Source organism: Hyalella azteca, unplaced genomic scaffold (genome assembly GCF_000764305.2).
Source record: "Hyalella azteca isolate HAZT.00-mixed unplaced genomic scaffold, Hazt_2.0.2 contig15681, whole genome shotgun sequence".
NCBI lineage: Eukaryota > Metazoa > Arthropoda > Malacostraca > Amphipoda > Hyalellidae > Hyalella > Hyalella azteca.
The window spans coordinates 4,957-27,463 of NW_025945523.1; the positions used below are offsets into that span (position 1 = coordinate 4,957).

Here is a 22,507-nt window from a genome sequence, read left to right on the forward strand (position 1 = left end):
CGGAACGGAATACGAGTTCGTGTAAAAACATTTAAAAACTTTTTGAGCAATTTCGCTCTGATTTATGCGGTTGCTTCTTACATTACTTACAGGTCTGGAACTGTGGACATGACTTCTACTGTTTACTTGTCTTCCAGCTCTGCCAACTGATCGTGTGCGGCCGGTGTTTTCTTGACATTGCGAGAGCGGTTGACCTGACTTTCCGAGATCGAGATGTTATGTGATCCAGCAAAGTTGGGTGTTCTCAGTCTCGATGTTATAGCCGGTATGAATGGTCCGGCCTCATACTGTTCTATAACGCGAGTCCGCAGTTTTCGTACCTTTCTAAACCTTCGTTATTCACTCATTAATATTGTATCTAATATTGATTGTGATATGTTAATATTTTTTATACGATCTCTCTAAAGAGATATAATAATTAGCATCGAGAGCTCCCTTATACTGTACTCCTTGTACATATGTCAAGGGGCAGGAAGAGGTCGAATTTTTTTACAATAAGAAGCTCGATTTTCAGATGTGGATGCAAGTCTCCTAATTGGAGGTGGGGGACGAGGCCGGTGAGAGGTGGAAGAAATGAATGTTGAGGAGCCAGGTGGAGATGGCATTAGATGAACTCTGGCTTGTGCCTTAGTTGTAGTCTCATATCTACTGGTTGTAGGGCAGCAGTTGGTGCCTCAGCAGCTGAAGTAGGTGAGTGCTGACGCCAGCTATCCGTTGCTCTGGCGTGACTGGGTTGGGCCTCGCTTTTTCGAGCGTGACCCGAGGACGGCCAAGTTGTTGTAGTTGCTGCACGCAGCATTTATGTTTCCTGGAAATTCTTGGTCTTCAATCAAACTTGCATAAAAGAGAAGCTTCTGCCGAACAACATCAAGTTTCCTAAAAAATGCACTTATTAAATTCAACGCTATTGAATTACTTGTGATGATGATTTTCGCAGCCATGGTATTAAAATAAGCTCTCGTGATGCGCATCAGAAGGCTTCATGTATTGAATGATCTGGTTTTTGGAGCTGGAAATCATTGAAATAAAGAATTGTTTAATAAAATAGCCTTTTTTAAGTATTTTATTTTATACTGGTTTAATTTTAATTGATGTTCATCTATTTTTAACGATTGATTTTTCACAAATGCAAATGTTGATCGGATATCCCAGTTATCACCATCCCAAACACTAGTAAAAACTTTATCAGTGAGGGTGCCAATTTTGTCTTGAAGAACTTTGGCCCAGACACACTTTTCAGCCAAGCGAGATCTTCTCATTAGACCTAAATGAATCACTCACTGTAATCTTGCCGGATATCATGAATATGTTACGACAGATAGTATCTTAGTTACGTATTACTTGCACTAGCAAATGTCACTCATTAATTCACTCGAACAATAAGGTATGCAAATGTTTATAGGCTTACCGTTAGGGTTGGTGTTTCAATTTTTTCTCAAATGCTCGGAGAAGCACTTGCGCACGAACAGGTACTGCTCCTGCAATAGTATTCAAAATACGGCACAGTTGAAGAAATTGTCTTATATGAGCAGAACTATTCCCGTTTTGCATTGCATGAGATGTTATGACCTCGGATTTCAAATTCGTCCTTCATGCTATATAATAATTCCAGACATTTTTTTTTCGTTTTGAATAAATGTACCTATCAGTAGCATCATTAATTATTCACGTTTGTGGATTTTACTGTCGAGAGACGCAGCAGAAACATCGGCACTTATAAAGTAGAATGAGTGCTTTCTTGTTTAGTAATTATTTCATACAAATTTATTTAAAATCCGACCTCAATCAGGACCTCACCTCAGTCTTAATCTCGCTATAGACTTGACCATATCTTAGATTTTACCTCATCTTAGATTTGACTTAACCTTAAACTTGACCTCACCTTAAAGTTGACTTTACCTTAGATTTGACCTCACCTTAGACTTGACCTCACCTCAGGCTTGACCTCGCTCTCAACTTGACCTCGCTTCGGATTTTACCTCAACTCAGACTTGACCTCACCTCAGACTTGACTTCGCTCCTGACTTGACCTCACATCAAGCCCACCCCCGCACTGTTGTTGTCAGAAGAAATTATTTTATTAACTCAACCAATTTATTGAAAGAATATCATTGCAAAGTAGCTAAAAAAGAATTGCTTACTAATTACACACAAAAATTGAAAACATTGATTGCATAGTAAAGAAACAGAGTATTCACTGTACCCAAAATTGAAATTATTGTTAAGAAATTATATATAAATGGGTGGAAAATACAAGACACTGAAGAAGCATCAAATAGGGAAATTGTAAGTCACTAAAGTAATTAATGTTATGATTCGTGCACCCAATTGTGAATCCATTTATAAGTTATTAGTGTGCTCAATTCTCAAATAGAAGTAGCCGTGGTTCTGAGAATTCCCTTTTAATTACTTGTTTCTTTGTTTTATAGGATGAAAGCATGATATGATCTGTTTATAACATTAAAATGTGTATCGATTAATGTGAGCTAATATTCCCTGCGTAGCATTTCCCAAAAGAATCTATAGTAGTTCGATTCTTGCAACATTGCATCATGCAGTACACAAAGACATTCGTTAACATGCTTGATAATTCGATGAATGCCATAGCAATTTACTTGAAACTGGTACTTTCCAAATTGAAAATATTAGTCAATGTTGAAAATATTACTCATATACTTTTTCTATTCAGAACAAGCTTAATGATTTCTTAGGACCATATTTGTTTGTTATATAATCATAACTGTGCAAATTCACAGTGGCCCAGTGGTATACAGTGCAGTCTGTTGAGAGTACCAAGATTGGCGCAGAGGCGCGGGTTCGATCCCAGCTCTGTGCGCCAGTTTCTGGTCAGAATCGGCGGCGAGATTGCCGGGCGGTTATTAAGTACAGCAGAATTTGGAGCAGTGAGTTGGAGACCGCAAGAAGCTGTGAATATTCTGCCATGTCAAGAATTGGCGACAGGCCTACGGCCTAATAAACGCTGAAACCGCTATGCTTTGCTATGCAATCACCTGCAGTGCACGAGGATGGGAGCAAGAGACTCCGTCTCCCCGGTCATGCGTCCTGACGCTGCTGATGAGCCTCAGCAAAGCGGCCTCGGACGCCGGCACGTTGAAGTCGGGCCACGACGTGAAGTGCAGCTGCACGACCTCTCTGGCAGGGCTGGGCTGTGAGGAACAAAAGTTAAACTTGTTGGTACTACTTTAGTACCTGCACTCGAAGAAATGAATGGGATATATTGCCGAAAATCTAACGCACTTTCTTATCCAGAGTACGAGCAGAGAGCCAAATGGGCACTGATACACCCTTATACCGGGCTAAATTCAGCATTAATGACACACATGAGAGCAACAAATGCATCTCTATTTGGACTAAGCCACGCTTATTTCTTTGAGTGTGATTCGAACTACTCGTTGAATTTTAATTTTTGAGAAATACGGGAGAGAAACATATCAAATTGAGAATATTAGGTTTAGTCCCAAGCTCTAAAACGTTGTTAGTTGTTCTTGCAAAATTCCGCTGCAAAACGTCAGGCCCAGATGTGTCTCGAATCAATATTAAATTACATTTTCAGCATCTTAAAGTTCTAAAAGTTTCAGCATTTATAAAGTTATAACTATAATTTTTAACTTCATAGCTAGATAATAACGAAATATGCTGAAAGTTTGGAGCCAAAAATCACATAATGCAGAAAGCTTGCCGGAATGTGAGCTACGTGTGTTCTGGTTACTGCAAACGATTTTAGAGCAAACAATTGAGTTGTTCATGAAATATAAAAACTATTTGATGAAAGCCGCAGCAAATTTGGATTTCGGAATCATCAAGCAAGCACGACACAAAAAGCCGATGGCATGACCACCTATAGCTGCACTACCACACATACGTATAAACACAGAAGGAATATGGCAAGAAGATAATCAATTTTACCATGCAATTGTAAGCGTTTGGTCGCATATCAGCTTCTCCCATTCCTTAAGAGTTATTTCTATCGGTTATCCCATTGCCAAATGAGTGCAGGATAACATATTTCTAATAAGAGTGTGGGAGTTTCCTAATATAATTTCAACAATGCACATCTGAAACATGAACAAAATGAATGTACGATTGACAAATCAACGTGAAAAAATGCAATCACTATTGTAATAAACATTTCATTCTCATTAAGTCATTATGAAAGTTTTTCAAGGACTTGAATATTAATGTATGCTAAAGCTTGCAAGGACACTGAGATATAGAAGACATCCATTTAGAACTCACGTCATTTTGCAGGAGGATCCTGCGCTCATTCCAGTCAGGTCCTTGATCTTCATCCATGAGAGTCATGACATATTGATCAGCCAGGAACGTTGACTTCCTCGTCTCAGACCAGTACATGCAACATTTTTCCTGCAAAGAACAAAAGACGTTGCGCATGATTCTTTGATACATGCAGAAATTTGACAACATATAATTGAAAAAATTGCGCACGATTCTTTAATGCATGCAGAAATTTGACAACATATAATTGAAAAAATAACTCTATTCTGATATATGAAATGTCAGCACTACAATATTATAGTTTTTCCAAAGCTTATTTATTGGTGTACATGAAGCCTTGAACAGTATATATATCGGAACAGTTCGGACGAGTCTCCACGATACATGTCGTGTCGGGATAATACCTGGACCTGAAATTTTATTCTCTGTTCTGTGCATTGCAAACCTGAGGGGAAAATATTGGATGCGAATGGATATTAAATTTTAAATTTATATGTATAAATCTTTTTCGGGATAACAGGATAATATTTGTCGGGAAAACTTGATTTAAAAATGCAGACACTCGCAGACTTGGTGCACGGAAAATTGATTTAGACGTTTAAAACTATACAGCAATATGTGAGGTAGGAAATCACGTGTATATTGACGTCGAAATTTACAGGGCCCAGAGATAAAGAACTAATAAAATAAGAAATAATAATGATAACTATAGAATAATAATGAACTAATAGAGTTAGTAAAAATTCATACCTTTCCTTTCTCGTAGCAGTTCGTTAACATGACAATAAATTGGACTTTTTCCTGCCAGACCATGTGCCAGAAGTCCGGCACAGTCCCAGGCTTCGGTCCCTGACACGCGATGAAGCGAACGCTGCCGACGGCGTCCTATCGTTGCCGTTATTGAATTTTGATAATTTTCGAAGAAAAAGTTAACAATCAGACTGATTGGGAATATTTTAACAATTTTGAAGGTCGTTAGAATACTCTAGTAGCTTTCAATGACTTGATGTTTAGTGAAACACCGCGCTCATCCGGTTTGCTTATAATGACGAATTATTAAGAGGTATATTGTTTTATAACTTATGTATCTGGCTCAATTGTTCTGTTGTTCTATACTCTATATCGCGCTGATCAAGTATGTTCATGCTGCTGTGTATCTCCCGCTCTAAATTTCATATTTATTTGCCGGAATTTCACCTAATACTCATGGAATAAATTTGAACTGTTGGAGGCTTCAGTAATTTCGTTAATTTTATACAAGACTATTTTTTCAAAATAAGCGATAATTTATTTGCAGATCAAACAACTGAAGAGCGACCTTAACATAGCTGGCGTTGATGTAGTCGGTGCTCCACTCGCTTAGTTTGACTCGCGTGTCGTTAACTGCGCAGTTAAAATAAATACCAAAACAATTTCAGTAATTCGGCATTTGATAATATATGCAATTGATTTCTTGAAAAAAATAAAAGACTGACTTGGATTTGAGTAATGTGTAGTTAATTTGCTACTTTAACAAGTTTTAAGCAACAACCAATGTGCTTGGATGTCTGTTTCATTTAAGTTGTAAAAAGGCTGTTGGTTAAATTCCTGAATAACGTGGCTAAGTTTAAGAATGGGAAAAGAGAGATAACTGCAACAGAAAAGCAATATGGGTCTATAGTTGCATAATTATCTTATTATTTTGAAACGAGAAATTTCTTTCATAATTTCAGAAACATTCGGTTTTAGAAATAATGAACAATGCAATAACGACGTTCAATGAACAATGCAATAACGACAATGCAATAAATAATGAACAATGCAATAACCACTAACAAGGTAGTATGTCCTGGTAGCGATTTTCAGCGATATTAGGACGGCTGGCAGCCCCGTCCGTGGGAGCGACTCTGCTTCTCGACCTCAGAGCGGCGAAGGCTGTCGTCAGCTCATGAGGATCTTTCAACGGCTTAGTAAAAGCATGAAGAAACAAACGATTAAAATTTTAACTTAATGATATTTCGTATTTGAACTAGAAAATAACTGACAAATTGTTGCAAATAGATATTATTATAACTTCAAGCCATTTAAAATATTTTCAGCTATTGCTACCAAGCAGGATTTAGTTGAACTTCGAAAATTTGCTTCTAATCGTAACATAATTGTAAGTAGGCCGGATAAAGGGCGAGGTGTGGTCATTATTGATAAGGTTAGACGATAATTTATTTGCAGATCAAACAACTGAAGAGCGACCTTAACATAGCTGGCGTTGATGTAGTCGGTGCTCCACTCGCCGCGTAGTTTGACTCGTGTGTCGTTAACTGCACAGTTAAAATAAATACCAAAACAATTTCAGTAATTCGGCATTTGATAATATATGCAATTGATTTCTTGAAAAAAAAAATAAAAGACGGACTTCGAATAATGTGTAGTTAATTTGCTACTTTAATAAGTTTTAAGCAACAATCAATGTGCTTGGATGTCAGTTTCATTTAAGTTGTAAAAAGGCCGTTGGTTAAATTCCTGAATACCGTGACTGAGTTTAAGAATGAGAAAAGAGAGATAGCTGCAACAGAAAACTAATACGGCCCGTCCATAGTTGTATAAGTACCCTATTATTTTACAAAGAGAAATTTAATTTTTATTTCACAATTTTAGAAACAATCATTTTTAGAAATAATGAACAGTGCAATAACCACTAACATGGTAGTATGTCCTGGTAGCGATTTCTAGCGACATTCAATGAACAATGCAATAACAATGCAATAACGACAATGCAATAAATAATGAACAATGCAATAACGACTAACAAGGTAGTATGTCCTGGTAGCGATTTTTAGCGATATTAGGACGGCTGGCAGCCTCGTCCGTGGGAGCGACTCTGCTTCTCGACCTCAGAGCGGCGAAGGCTGTCGTCAGCTCACGAGGATCTTTCAACGGCTTAGTAAAAGCATGAAGAAACAAACGATTAAAATTTTAACTTAATGATATTTCGTATCTGAACTAGAAAATAACGGACAATCGAAATATAATGAACACAGGTGGAACTTACTTTCATGAATTTCATCGTATAATGATTTTATGGATTGATTTTTGATAAGATTTGAACTTCATTTAGATACTTTTTATTTGTAACGTCTGTTTCCCTTCAATTTCAGTTATTGTTTTTCATTTTCTGATAGCCTCTATTCACCAGAATATTTATTATGACAGTTGGCATTTGATAACTTTTGTTTCACGTAGTATATATACTTATATATATTACATCTACTCAATTACACGTTTCAGGCATGAAACTACTTTTTACACTTTTATTCAGTTTTAAAACGTTGGGTTGACCTCCAAGGTAGCCGTCACATGTCAGTGCAGTTTTGCAATACAACTTCACTTGAAAGTCAGCCAAATGTAAAGGTTCAGATTGATGAGTTGAATAATTCAACTAGGGTTTAACTTTAACCCTTATATCATTATATCAGTGTTGATACTGTCGTTTTTTCTTGACTCTCCTGAGACAGTCCGATCTACTCAAATTAGTATGAATAATAGCCATATTTCATATGGAAAATCTTTAGTTATTTTCCAACATTTTATTTTGATCACCTTTATGAGGTCTAGCTCATTTTCCATCCACTGTAATCACAGGCTTTAGCTCAAGCACCCCTTTCAGTGGTTTATTATTTTTTGTATGCGAATGAGCAACATGGGCTTTACTTCAGCTCCACAGATCATTACCTGCTTAATTGTTTGCAGTAGTCCTGCTGCAAGTTCATTTTGTTCAGTGGAACTGAAATGAAAGAAAATAAATATCCTCATTTTCAGAATACGAACATACTGAACCACTACGAGGAAATTTGTTTTTCTATCTATAAAGCTTTTTTACAAATGTTTACCTGATTTATTTCTAACTCAAAACAAGATAGCAGCACCTCTGTTGTTATTATCTAATTCTAAATGCCATAATGGCTAATGACCAATTACATCATGCTTCTGGAATTCATTGCGTGAGAAAATAATCCTACGTTTCTCGGAAACCGGATGTCGGTGATTGGAACTTTTTGCAGATCACGTCGCGTTTGTAGATGAAAACCACGAGTCCTACAAGCAGCCCTACTCCCAGCAGGACGCCAATGACGATGTACACGACAACTCCTGCCTCCTTTCCTGAAGAAGTGCCGAACTGCTGCACCAATTCTTCACCTCTTCGAGTCGTAACTGCCTACAGATGGGAAACATCCTCTGGTCATAAATTGTTATAAAATTCCATTCGAGCGATATTGACATGTTCCATTTTATGATTTCTTTCTAAATTCTTTGCCAATTTGGAATGGAAGGAGCCTTTTCGCGAGTCACAAAGAACAAATTTTGGAGCAACTTTGACACATTGTTCTACCCTGCGTTTGATGGATGTCGCACGATGATCGATGATGTGCCAATCAAGGCGATCGATGTTGTGAATGCTTATATATAATTATACATAACTCAAGTGTGACCTAGAATTGATTTATTGGGAACAATGTTGGACCTTTCATATGGTTGCTAATGCGGTTGGAAGAATGATTAGTCACACGGCTAAGTTATAGTTTGTATGATCGATGGACTCACCAGCACGGTTATGTTGTAGTCGGTGGCAGCAGTTAGGCCGTCAACGGTGAAGGTGAAGCGCGTTTGTTCAGGTGGAGCTGCAAGAGTTTGGTTGGTGACAACCTCGCCACCGTGACTGCTGCTGACGAGGTAGGAGACCACGACGCCGTTGAGCTCCGCAGGCGCGTCCCACTGCACGACGAGGGCGTCACTCCGGGCCTCCAAGAGTAAATTTTGTGGTGCACTAGGAGCTGCAGAAAGTTTTTAGATAAGTTACCGATGAATGCAAAATATTTAATTCATACATGTTTTAAGAAATTAGTGCGCAATTATTGGCATACGTCAAATAAATACATATACATATACGCCTGTATGCCGTCTCTTTCACAATTGAAAGTTTTCACCCTCTCTGAAAGTTCTATCTTTCACCCTTTCCCACACTCACCTCTCCCCCACTCACCTCTTCCCCACTCACCCTCTTCCCCACTAACCCTCTTCCCCAGTAACCCTCTTCCCCACTCACCATCTTCCAGCGTTACACAATAGGTTGGCAGTGAAGGCTCCCCCTTCCCAGCTGCAGTCGCTGCCACAACAGAGAAGGAGTAGTTGCTGTACGGCGTCAAACCAGCGATATTTATCGTCGTAGTCTCGGAATATGCAGAATTAACCTCCAAGGTTGCGTGGTTTCCCCACATGACCTGACCGCCGTACACAACTGTGTAGTTGACGACCTCGCATTTAGTGACAGGTTTGGTCCACGTCAGGGTGACGCTACGACTTGCCACGGACGATACTTCAGGAGGTGATCCCGCTGGCGGTGCTAGTGAATAAAGTAGGTGATATTGAACATGTATCATGCGTAGGTGTTAAGAATGCTAAGAATGCGGGTTGAAGCGATATAGCAAGTGTGTAAGGCACGGTTGTTTTGAGACCGTGGGAACAAGTTAGTTTACATCGAGCGTTGGCGAGCTCAGCGCGAGGGAAATTCCATTCGAGGAATGCGGCGTCACTTCGAGGGTATAGGCTTAACTGTGCGCGACTGCTGCCTATATAAGGACCTTAAAATTGGCGCCAAGGGTTGGTTCTACGGAGGTGACCGTCACACAAACACGGTCTGCAGCCAGCGGACGGAACGGCCGCGGCCGTGAGGCCGGCGGTGTTACCGTTATCGAACATTGACGGTCGCGAAAAACCTGGACTTATCGAAGCGGCTAGGAGTCCGGTGAGCACGTCAAGAAAATCAACATCAACACTACGGCTGCGACTCAGCCGTGAGACAATGCGAGAGGGCCACGAGTTGTACAACGATTATAACGCACGTCATCGGAAGATTTAAGTGTCGAGCTCTACACCAAGAATTATCATCGGTACGGTCATCAATAGTACGGTCACAACTCTCATTAGAAGAAGCGTGACGGTCACAGTCATCAATTGAAGTACGGTCGTCATAAATTCTACGGTTAGACCGGCCGTGAGACATCGCTGCAGCGCGGGAGATACGGCTATGAAGAAAGAGCAACTGTAGAGAAGACGCCAGAATACAGCAGCGGTACGGCCGCTGAACCTTCGGCCGCAAACGTGTGCGCAAGTTACGGTCGTTTACAACAGTCATACGGCTCAACGGGACTGCAATGTATCAACATTTCCCGGTAAAATTAGATGATTTTAATGATGTAAACTGATAGGTTTTGGACTTTTGATTGTGTTCAGATTTCATTTTTCATGTACTAGAGATTTTTGTTAACGTAGGATGTGAACTTGAATTTCAAAATTTAATATGAAATGTATCAGTGTTTCATTACAACCCTCTCTTTGTACTATGTTTGCCGTAAAACCTATTCGTACGAGAACCTAGTCACGTGTCAGACCCTCGGCGAAAATCTGACAAAACGATAAGTAATGAATACCGGCCGGTATCTTGAACCTGAACCTGAACGTAACGTAAAATTGGTGGAGTAATCACTCCGATTCTCCAACTTAAAAATTTATAAAATGATAAGAAACTATTTTATTTCATATTTTTTTTCTTATTCTAATCACTAGGTGTAGGAAATCAAGGAAATGTCAACACTTCTCCCAAACTGCCGAACTTCCTTCTATAGTGTGTATTTTTAATTATCAAACGATGAAAGACAAAATTAATGCTAATTATCAGTTATTTAAAAATTTCCATTTATATGTTGTTAGTTTAATGTTGTTAGTTTCTCAATCAGTGGATACAATTGTCTATAAATTAATTGAACATAGCTCACCAGCCTCCCTAGTTTCCTGCTTGAGCTGAATTTTCTCTCCAGGTCCAGCGCCTGTTGTGGCCGCCACAGCGCCACAGCTACGGTGTACGCATCACAAGGGTTCAGGTTCGTAATTTCTAACCGAGTTTCGGTGGCATTCTGAACTGTTGCATTGCCTCCCTCGCTCCACCACCTCACTTGGTAGGCCCCGAGCTGGCCGTTCTCCTGTCTGGGTTTCAGCCACGTCGCTGTGAAGGATGTCGCCGTCACGGCCTCGAAAGTCAAGTCCAGTGGAGCTGAAGGCTCTAGTGTGTAGAAGGAAGACTATTGGAATTTATACTTTGATGTGTACAGTGTGCTCATAAAAAATGTTGCTGTATTATTATTACATTTCATTCTTAAATAATAAACATTTACACCCCAACTCACTAGCTTGGTCAGTTTGAGTAACGCAGCCTGCAAAATCCGGTACTCCTCGCGTGCCCACGTAGATGGAGTAGTTCGCATAAGGCACGAGGTTCGTGAAAGTTGCGGCGGTGTAGCTTGTCGTGAGGTCACCATGAGTGATTTTCTCTTCCCCCAACATGGCAACCCCCGTGTATGATACGAAGTACTCAGCCACACAGTCTCCCGGGCTATTCCACAAAACTGAGATGTCTTGGCCGTTGGCAGAACAGTCAATGCTTATCATCGTAACTGGGCAAGGACCAGATGTTAGTAAATCTCAATTGTTACTATGTTGTAAAGTTACGAGCCCAAATAAAGATAACCTTGCTATATTTCCTGCGAACTTCTACAATCTACATCAACAATCACGAAATTCACCCGCTTTCTGAAAATAAAGAACTGAATTTGAAATTGTCTGAATATTTAATGATTGCCATTAACATCGCCATGTTGAAGGTTATCGTTCAGAGAAACTCTACTTTATTGAACGTTTTAGACAAGATAGCGGTTGTCGTTGTTCACTTTCTTATTTGATATAAAACGATCAAATGTGTGAGATAATTTGGTAATGCATGACGCGTACTGCTGCTTTTTACAAGTGTTTCACTCTTCAATATCGACTCGATGATAAAATGCTCGCCCCGCTCACCATCCAGCAGGGTGTAGTTTGCTGCGGACGCAGGGGTGCCTTTGTTTTTTTCACCTTTATTTCTATTCTTGTTTACCCATGGCTGCACCGTGACGGTGTAAAGAGTGCAGCTGTCTAAGTTCGGGTACATATCACAGGCCGAGGTGCTGGTAACAGGCGAGTTAACGAAACACCATGCAGCAGGGTCGATGTCTCCATCAGGTATCCATGATACCAGGTACCTTATAACTTCACCAGTTGGCTCCTGCAGCTCCCACGTCGCGGCGATCATCGTTTTTTGTGGTAATAGCTTCAGTTGGCTCACCACGTCTGGTTTGAAAGTGGGTACGGAATTAAAACTGTCCTGAAATTAAGAGCTGGCATGAAGCTGTACAGTCCCGAAAATTAAATTTCTCTCATATTCAAATTTTGTGTCCTTCCAATGATGTAGAAGCTTATGCTAATGCTAAAATTTTAACTTTGACAAATTGGTTCACGGTGTCGCAATATGATAAGTGATCTGGCTGGAGTCAACATTGTCTGTATGAGCTACTGATGAAGAACTATTTTCATCTTTATATCAATGAACTCATATTAAATAATCTGCAATGTATTAAAATAATAGCGTGAATTACGATATACGCACCTTTTGCCGCCCGTACCGTCTGGATCTGCACAAGGAGGAGGAATGTCCTCAATGAGAAGTGCTTTGCGAATGGCAACATGGAGAAGTATCAGCGAAAATTCTTCTTAGAAATAAAATTACTTCTAACACAAAATGTTCGATGTTTTTGTTTTGCAGATTATGCGAACAGTTCCACATGAAACTAATTTGAACATGAATTTTTTGAAGTCACAAAATTTTCAAATAATGTTCGTTCAAGCAGCACAAAGCAGTTAGGTCTTCATGGAAAATGAAATGCAGGAACTATGAAACCTAAATTAAAGAGTACTTTATGAAACTCAATAATCTATAATTATAAACAAACGCTATGCTGACCTGGAGAGTGGAGGACACTAGCAGGCAGCCCAGGTACACCAGGCTTAGTGACAACTCAACCATCGTGTTCTGCCTTCTTTGCACTGCAAGCGTTAATTTTTCAGAATTCACTTCATCACGGTTCATAACAGACAAAGCATGCTATGCATCTAACACAGAAGGAACAAACTGTGAGAGAATTCAGTACATAAGCTACTCAGTGGGAGCGTGAAACTGATAAGAGTGTACCTTAGTTCTTACTTTACAACCTTTGTAAGCCTCTGTAGATAATGCACAATTTAAATGTTTTATTATAAAAGTGTTGTATCATCGAATAAAAAACAATTACCTGCTGTGAGCCGATGTGATATCACTTCCTTAACTGTAGGTATTTTTATCTATGTTATCAGATTAGGGCGTTTGAACTCTCCTCTCCGAAAACGGTTACTTCGTAGCTGGCGACGTGTTATGGCTTAATTGCTGAATAAATTACCTAATCTCACATATTTTCAATTTATGAATTATCATGAGTTCATTTGTAGCAATTAGGATCCCTGTTTAAACCCTTGCTTCGCTTGTTCATCAATCTAGCTGAAACACGACATATAGATACTAAAAAATTATGTTTATATCGACGAAGAACAGGAAAAATTACAGATTTAAAACTCAATTTCTTTCGGTAAATGCACATCTCGATAATATTTCAGAGATAATGTTAATGAAATCGTAGATAATTGGATAAAATCGTAGATAATTAATGAAATCGTAGATAACTATCACATGCAGTTGGATTTTCAGGTTGATAATATTTAACTAACAGTTCCATTTACATGGTAAAATATTTTTTGAATAAGTGATGTAAATGAACAATTTTAATACGAAAACAACGTATGGAACGGAAATGCACTACAAAAAACAACTGCTTGCACATTTTGTCTCTTCTACCGATACATGTATTACTTTGACCTCAATTGTTAACAGTCAAACTCAATGGTTGTATGCCGTCAGTAATTAGGATAACGGATTAACCACCTTATTGCAGTAACGCAACTATCAAGGCAAGAAAATTTGTCTGATGAAACAAAATCGATGAAGGCAGGTACTGTTTACTCATAATGCTTCCTGATATCAATACGCAACAATTTCACATGTACTAAATATTTTGCACGTTTGTGAAACTACATCTCATAAAATATAATGATATCAGAAAATTTGCTTGTTGACTGATTAAAACGGACCTCTATTCAGTTAATTATTTTCGCTATTATATCTAGGCCTCTAGCGCTTGTATTCTCGTATCATGTCAATTAGGCCAAATTATCATCATCCTGTTAATTATGTTCAAAATTTTAGTTGTTCCCACGCACCCTATAGCATGATTCGGCTCGCACTAGGGTGGCTGCATTAGCGAGTTGATAACTGATAGTTCTAAGTATGTTGATTACTTAGTCCCTCAGTCATGAACTCAGGGCATTTCACTGGCGTTCAAAGCCCCTTTCACAGCGCTGTAAAGTCTAACAGCTGGCTACTCTGGACTACGTCGTGAAATCCGTTCTCAGTGAGGTTATTCACGGAATTTCACCCCCTCTTGCAACGTGCACGTGGTTAAAGGTGGACAATCCTATTCACCATCTTTTCGTTGAGCCGACCATCATTTAATATTTATAACAGGGAATATTTATATTATAATATAAATACATAATGTTATATTTACATTATTTATATTATATAATCTTAAGCAAGATAATATGCATGTATAATATAAATTAATTTATAACGATTCCTTTCATAACTCCTTCGTATGAATTGTTAGTATTCGGGTTTCTTACTCCGCATGTGGGCATACTCGTTTGGAACAAGTTGCTGAGGACAAATATCTGCAAAATAGATGCTGAGCAAGAAATGGCTAATATCAACCCGGAGTTTGGCTCCGTCAAGAGGTAATACAAATTTATTTTATAAATGTTAATGTTTCACGGTATTTAGAAAATAATGAAAGGTATTCGGAGAATATGCTAAATTGTGAATACGTTGTGGCTGACATTCTACTAATACGAAAAACAGTAGAAATTCTGAAGTGGCTGGTAATGTCGATAATGAAACGTCATCCGAAGATTGACAGACAATCTTCTGAAATTGATATTAATTCCAGTTGTAATTATCATTTTTTTCACGTATTGAGTTTATTACAATCGCAAACTTTCAAGAGATTCATATACTTCATTTTTCCTTATGACATAATAGAGTAATATATTAGGTGCAGAAATGAAATTATTTAATTTTAAATAATGGATTGCCTGACTGAAACGAACTAATTAAAAACGCTTACTTATTCCTGGAACGAAAATGTAAGTGAGAAATTATTGCTGCAGATTATTAGAATTACTTAAAGATAGGCTAGGTGAGATAATGAAAGGATAAATATATCACCTGAAGGAGGGAACGAGGTGGTCGACGGGGAATCAGAGGTCGAGTTCTCGCTGAAATTTTCATCAGTTGTCCGGGGGAAAGAAATGTCCGCCTCAATGGCATCATTTCCAGCAACTGCAACTAATAATCTATCCGCTGAGCTTATTTTGATATTTCATTGATCGATCATCTCATGGGTTAATTGATTTAAAACACGTCTGTTTTCCTGCTAAATATCTTTTAACATCTGGAATTTGCTTTGCCTTTCTTGACGCTAGATTCATTTAAACGTGTTAAGTGAATACATCCTTTATCTTTAAAGAATTCTTCTCCTCAGTGCAGGATATTTCTTTTCATTATTCTGACAAAGAAGGAAAAAGGACATCTCCTAGATGAAACAATTTTTGGAATTAATTTCATAACTTTAATGAACGTTGACACATGTTTAAACACTTAAATACTGGAATGGACAATGGGAACGCTTTTTTTGCTCCGACAGAAAGAATATTTAACGTTATGTTATTACGTTATCCTAACCTTGTAATCCAATCGCCACAAACTAATTAAATAAACTCGTAGCGTGATAGACGATTAGTTTGCATTGCTTTCAATCAGATTCTATTTATATGCACTAATTGTAAAACAACATCAATAAGCAATTACTAACATGACCATTAGCACAACTTTAACATAACAATTACTAGCACAACACTCAAACCTGCAGTTCAACCTTTGATCCGAAGTCAGAAAGAGATTTTAACTTCGTGTCTCGGTCATATTTTCTTTTAATTCAAAAAAGAGAATTTGAGAAGAAACTGCCACAATTTTAGGCCAGTATATAGTACAACAAGTGTATCATCACATTCTGCATAAACAGCTCAAATTATGGGTTACCGAATTTACCCGCACTATTATTTCGAATATTTGCCATCAAAATTTCGTAAACGACCATTTACCCAGGGTCAACCATGCACTCTTTTAACCGATAACTCCGGGCTTCAGCGAGTGTTTTGATGTATGATACTTCTTTGGGATGTATATTTGAATTAAATTTTGGAGATACTTTTCAGAACCGGGGCGATAATGACAGCCCCACATATATTGGATACATACAGAGCTGCCACCACTGTCGCATGATACACTTATACCCTAGCGAGACAGAAAAGGGAACGCTAGCCTCAGCCAGCGTTGGAGTAATATGCACGGCTGAACGCAGTAAATGCCAACACGCATGCCACACATCCGTCTGATATATGCGTTCACTAGACGATCGGTGTTAAGCTTCGGAGCTGAGCTACGTTCATTACAGCACCGTTAGGAAGGCTAACGCACCCCTTTAATCGAGACCATAACAGTCAGTCATGTTATCTCATTGGCTCATGTAAGAAGAGCCATGTTTAGCGTGATTTTCATGCACAGACCGGCAAATGGAACAAAATGATTACACGATTTGACGACGTGAGTATGGGTGAATGGCCCTCATCAACTACATAATTACATAAACCCAGGAATTTATTTAAAATCCCATTTACGCCCGACAACTCAACCATTCTCGTACCGCTGGATGTGGGAGCTTCTTCGAGTGGAGCGCCCCTTCTCACCGGGGTGTCTCTGCGCAGTGGCGGCACCCGTCGGAGGTCGGAGGAAGCGTGCGACCTTCGACGGCCAAACTCCCCGACCTCAACCCCACCCCGGGCCCTGGCCCGGGGTACCTTGCGTCCTGGGCGGCGCCGCCGGCGGGGGATTCGTCCCTCGCTTTTTCGACAGAGGGGTTCTATGTCCCGGCCATTGAATCCCTCTAACACTTACTCGCCAGGGACATCGAGTCCAATCCTGGACCCATCTACATCTGCCCCACCTGCACTAGACGCATCACACGCAGTGTTGGCTCCGTTCGTTGCAACTCCTGCGACGAGTGGGTCCACCTCTGGTGCACTACACTCCCTTCACTTACCCACTACACAAACGACTTTAAAAGGGTTGCCAACTCCACCTGTCCAGGAACTGCAGCAACCTGCAATTAAGAAGGCGTAGAAAACCTCTTCTATTAAGGGTCGTCAACTCCACCTGTTCAGGAACTGCAGCAACCTGCCGCGCAGTAAAATGTCGCTAATATTTTTCAAGTCGCGACAACGTTACGTAGAGACTCTTAGGTCGGTTATTAATTATTGTTCACTGATTTCGCTCCCTTGCAAAGTAGATTATGTTAAGCACCGCGGCAAATAATGCGACGGTTGACGAGCCACATCTCTTCAGTTCAGCCATTTTTAATAAAGGAATTGCTATCGTATTGTTGGGGACCACCAGGTTCGCATGAACTGTTATCGTGAATAAAAGTCTTTTCTGGTCAACATATACTTGAAATCTAACACCACAACACATATATTTATATGTAATTGGGCAAGGTTACAAAGTACGCGGAGACAATCTGGAACACGACATATATATACAGGCCGAATGGAAACATCCTTACTGTCCGCTCTCTAAAATCCGAATGAATCGGTTCGCACGACACCAGTCAGTAAAGCTACGATTCTTTCCAAAACAATCTTGCAACTTTTACCTCCTAATTAAAATATATCATTTTCCTATACACCATACATCAAGATAATACACATTATTTATCCTTAATAATTAACCTAGCCCTCTACAGTATAAACATTAGACGTTCATAGAAAATCTTACATTCTTTACACAGCAAATTGTCGGTGACTGCAGGAAACTAACATGTTAATCTTAATGTCAGCTAATTTTTTACTAAATTTCGATACGCCTCATGAGCAGCCTCTCTTACTTCATCCCTAATATTAATTTTTGCTCAAATTCAAGTAAATTTACCCCACCTTGATTGAAAACATTCATACCATAATCGGTTTAACAAATTACAACAAATTTAAGCTCAATCAATAGAGAAAGTCAAACCGCTTGCAGGTCATATCCTCTTAAAATTGTTAATAGATGGAGTTTTATGAAACTTATAGCGGTTATTCTGCGCTTGANAGATTACTATATAGAAAGGCCAAAATCTTATGTTTTAAATCCAAAGTTGCACTGGAATGCAGAAAAAATTGTGATACATAATTCTAGATAATTTCCAAGATGTCCATTATTTTTACTAAGTATTATTTCACTAACAAATCATTAGAGTTTGACACGTTAACGGAAATTTGTTGAATTCGATGCACAAACAATGATTTGAATGAAAAAACTATCTATTGCATTTTTCGTCATTGACTTACCTTCACTGATAATTTTCTTGTTTTCAACGTAAAAGTCGATGCATTCATGGATGTAGCAATACATCCTCTGCGGGAAAAATTGTTTAATAGATTTGTTGTGTTTTTACTTTAGTGAATATTTTTATGGACATGCTTTTCATTTAAATTATCAATTACCGTGCTCTAAATGGACAATAAGTTGCATTCAATAAATATATATGATTACTGAATAATTTCCTCAGGAGTGGTTTAAATAACTTTTCAGAGTGATGACGATTTGCTTTGCGCACGGTTCATTGATATTTTAGATATGATTACATATACATCTAAGATCACAACAATATGCGTCCAAGACCAGACAGCATTTAACTTCAATAGCCAATTCTGAAACACAGTATTATACATTGTAAACGTAAAAAAAATCCACAGTTCAATGCATAATGCATAACATTCGGTTCATAAATCTCCATACATCAACTCGTCTCAAGAATCATACATGTAGAATTTTATCTTGAAGTTAGCTTCGCTCACCAGAGTCTGGACGGCGAGCATGCGCTGGTGTCGCAGTTTCTCCACAGTTGCGAAGACATTTGGCTTCCGGTTTTGGTCAACGTCGTCCATCAGCTTCCAGACAGCGATGAAGCCTCCGCTGCGGTTCGCTCCAGCACTTCAATGATAAATGTTTGTTTTATAATAAATTCAAAATAGCTTGAATAGCTGTAACGTGTTTGCGTTTTTTGGGTCCAATATAGGGACAAGTAATTAGTTAAGGTTTTTGTAAAGCAAACTACTGGTACATAAGAAATGAAAATTTTCGAGTAGTGGCATTCAGAGAAATAAAATTCGCGATAAAATCACTAAAAGCTTTTCATTTTCAAACCAGAGACAACAATGAATTTGAGATAAATGTTAAAATAAACGTATAACCAAAGTTAACAAAAATCCTTCAATGAAGTAAGAAACTGGAATATACCATTAATTAAACTTAAACTCAACAAACAACCCATAACTCAACAATTAACTCATAATTATGACTCACCCGCAGTGCACTAGGACCCTATTTTCATAATCTTCTTCATACAGCATGGAGTTTGATTTGCGTTCCCTGATTGTTTTCAGGACTTTGATGAAGTTCATCGGCTCGGGAGGGTTGTCTTCGTTCCAGTTTTTCAGGTGATAGTGCACCACCTGCCGTTCCCCGATGTCCTGTATATATAATTCCAAAATACATCATCAAGAGCTTGTTATTTTTCTAATATTATTTCATCTGCAAAATTAATCAACAGCCGAACTAGCAAAAATAGTTACGAGTTTGATACTTCGTCTGCCAATCGCTGCGGCCCAGGTCGTCAATACGGGTCCAAGTCGTAATATTTATCGTCTGAAATAATTTTCTCTGCGCAAAATAATTCCAGCGATCGCCGCAAGATTTAAATTTTAATTTTTTTGAACTCCAGATGTTAACAATTTATTGAGTTTTAAAGCAACGTAGAGCTATCAAGCTGCGTTGCTAGCAAAAACAAAACTTCAATCACTGATCAGACGCCAATTAAGCTTCTTAAGAACATTAATATTATGCAAACTGAATCAGCTCGTCTATTGTCTGGTAAATTGTTTTGCTCAATAACATTTACATTTACATAGTTTTATACAATAAATAGTCTAAGGTGTAACTAATATGGATAGTATTTAACACATTATTTTGATTTTAAATTTTTCCCATCATTTCTACCGCATCATGTCTTCTTTCCTGAAACAAAACTTCGGTTTTTCTCAATCAACCTCTCCACGTAATCCAAGGTAATCTCTTCACGTACCCCCCAGGTATTACTTTCCACATACGTACCTCAAGGTACTCTCTCCACTTCCCTCAAGTTAGTATCCTCGTTCACCGAGAAGCCGCTCTTTACGTACTACCGGTATCCTCAAATCAGATGAGGTACCTACCCTCCAGCAGGCATTTGCCGATGAAACTATTTTGATTGCGAGTTGATTTCGTTGGAACAAAGTCTAAGCAACGCTATTTAAAAGTCAGATGCCAGGTAGTGCTCTGGTTTAGCCATAGAGCTACTCCCCAAACAAAATTTAGATGGAGGGGCGACTCTGAAATAGGGAACGCCTAAAACTCAGGAATCACGTAAATCAGCTTCTCTATGTCCTCTTTTTGGTCAACATTCCTATCTCAAGTCAGACAGTTACTTAATTACGACAGTCTGGCCCCGACTCCGGCGACTACTTAGCGGTTCGCTTGGGAATATTCCCCGTATCGGACAGCTCTGGCCGAGTCTGACAATGAGATAAAAAATCGCCCCCCTTCCTCCGCAGTGAGGGGAACGAATGGACAATTGAATTTATACGTGATTTAATTAATATTATTGCTATTTTCAGTAACTTTCTGAATACAAAGAACATGCTAAGAAGAGTCAGAATCGTGGGTAATAATGCTCGTGGAAAAACATTTTTCCACCACAACCGAAGAAATGATGCAAAAAAGTGATCGAAAATCAACTAATGGTATACCAAACAAATATCAGTGTTGTGTAGTCTTTGCTATGAGGAACGCTGCAACATCAAAATTTAAGAAAGCATTAGAAAATGGACGAAAAATTAAACGATGATACTTTACATATTAGATTGTGTTTAATTCACTGATAACGGCTTTCCACTCTACGCAACCTTATTGGTAAGCATTTACAGCCATAGAGAGCATTCAATTTTCTAGTCAACATCGGTAAGCAGTGAAGAGTTAATATGAGATTACACTAAGCTCAACTGCAGTCCGGCGTATGAGGGTAGGCGTTGGCGCTAGGGCTTGTTTATGAGTTAAATCTTTGGTCCACGGCTGCGCTAACAATGAACATTCTTATAATTAAATGGGATGGAAGTTCAGTGAGTCGTATGCAATAAGAGAAAATATAATTATAATTTAATCAATAATCAGCAATTTGAGAACAGCAGGCAACGACCAAGCTTACCGTAATTCATATCAATTTAAATATTGGGTTTGTATGCGTATGATCTAATAACCGCCGATTGAGTGAATTATTAGCGCAATTTATTCCACGAAATTGTTACATTGCAACTCTGCCTAATATTCTTGCTATTTTCTAGTAATTGTTCATTTCCATCAATTATTGAAGGACAATTATTTTCTAAACTAGCTATTTTGAAATTTAGGATGTACTGAAGATTAGGCATCAACTTGATTATTTTCCACGATATTTTTATTATTAGAATTTTAATTATTTTAGTTATTTCGTGTTTTTCCCCGAAACAAATCACTTACTCTTCCAGATTAATTTTTCCTGTCCAAAAAGAAGTTTTTATATAATTTATACATTATATGTAGAAATTTCTTTAAGAAAGATCACTATATAGAAAGGCTAAAATCTTATAATTCAAATCCCAAGTTGTACTGGAATGCAGAAAAATTTGTGATACATAATTATAGATAATTTCTAAAATGTCTAATGTTCTTACTAAGTATAATTTCACTAACAAATCATTAGAGTTTGACGCGTTAACGGAAATTTGTTGAATTCAATGCACATACAATGATTTGAATAAAAAAACTATCGATTGCATTTTTCGTCATTGACTTACCTTCAGTGAGAATTTTCTTGTTTTCAACGTAGAGGTCGATGCATTCATGGATGTAGCAATACATTCTCTGCGGGACAAATTGTTTAATAGATTTGTTATGTTTTTAACTTTACAGAGTGATGACGATTTGCTTTGCGCACGGTTCATTGATATATTGGATATGATTACATATACATCT

At 38.4% G+C, this 22,507-nt stretch overlaps 2 protein-coding genes across 2 annotated transcripts; both read right to left on the minus strand.

Moving 5' to 3' along the window:
• Positions 1-3,011: 3,011 nt before the first annotated feature.
• On the minus strand, positions 3,012-9,671 carry LOC108672196 (receptor-type tyrosine-protein phosphatase C-like; the record flags this gene model as incomplete). Its single annotated transcript, XM_047884591.1, has 9 exons — positions 9,338-9,671; positions 8,836-9,065; positions 8,253-8,449; positions 7,966-8,017; positions 7,044-7,173; positions 6,487-6,554; positions 5,008-5,142; positions 4,258-4,386; positions 3,012-3,167 (listed from the first exon to the last, which is right to left on the minus strand). Coding segments are annotated over exons 1-9 (1,431 nt in total), but the record flags the coding sequence as incomplete, so codon positions are not given.
• Positions 9,672-14,908: 5,237 nt separating this feature from the next.
• Positions 14,909-20,789, minus strand: LOC108672197 (receptor-type tyrosine-protein phosphatase alpha-like). Its single transcript, XM_018159830.1, has 5 exons — positions 20,766-20,789; positions 19,766-19,932; positions 19,258-19,393; positions 18,748-18,814; positions 14,909-14,976 (listed from the first exon to the last, which is right to left on the minus strand). The coding sequence occupies exons 1-5, from the start codon at positions 20,787-20,789 to the stop codon at positions 14,909-14,911; spliced, it is 462 nt and encodes a 153-aa protein (XP_018015319.1).
• Between the last annotated feature and the right edge of the window lie 1,718 nt (positions 20,790-22,507).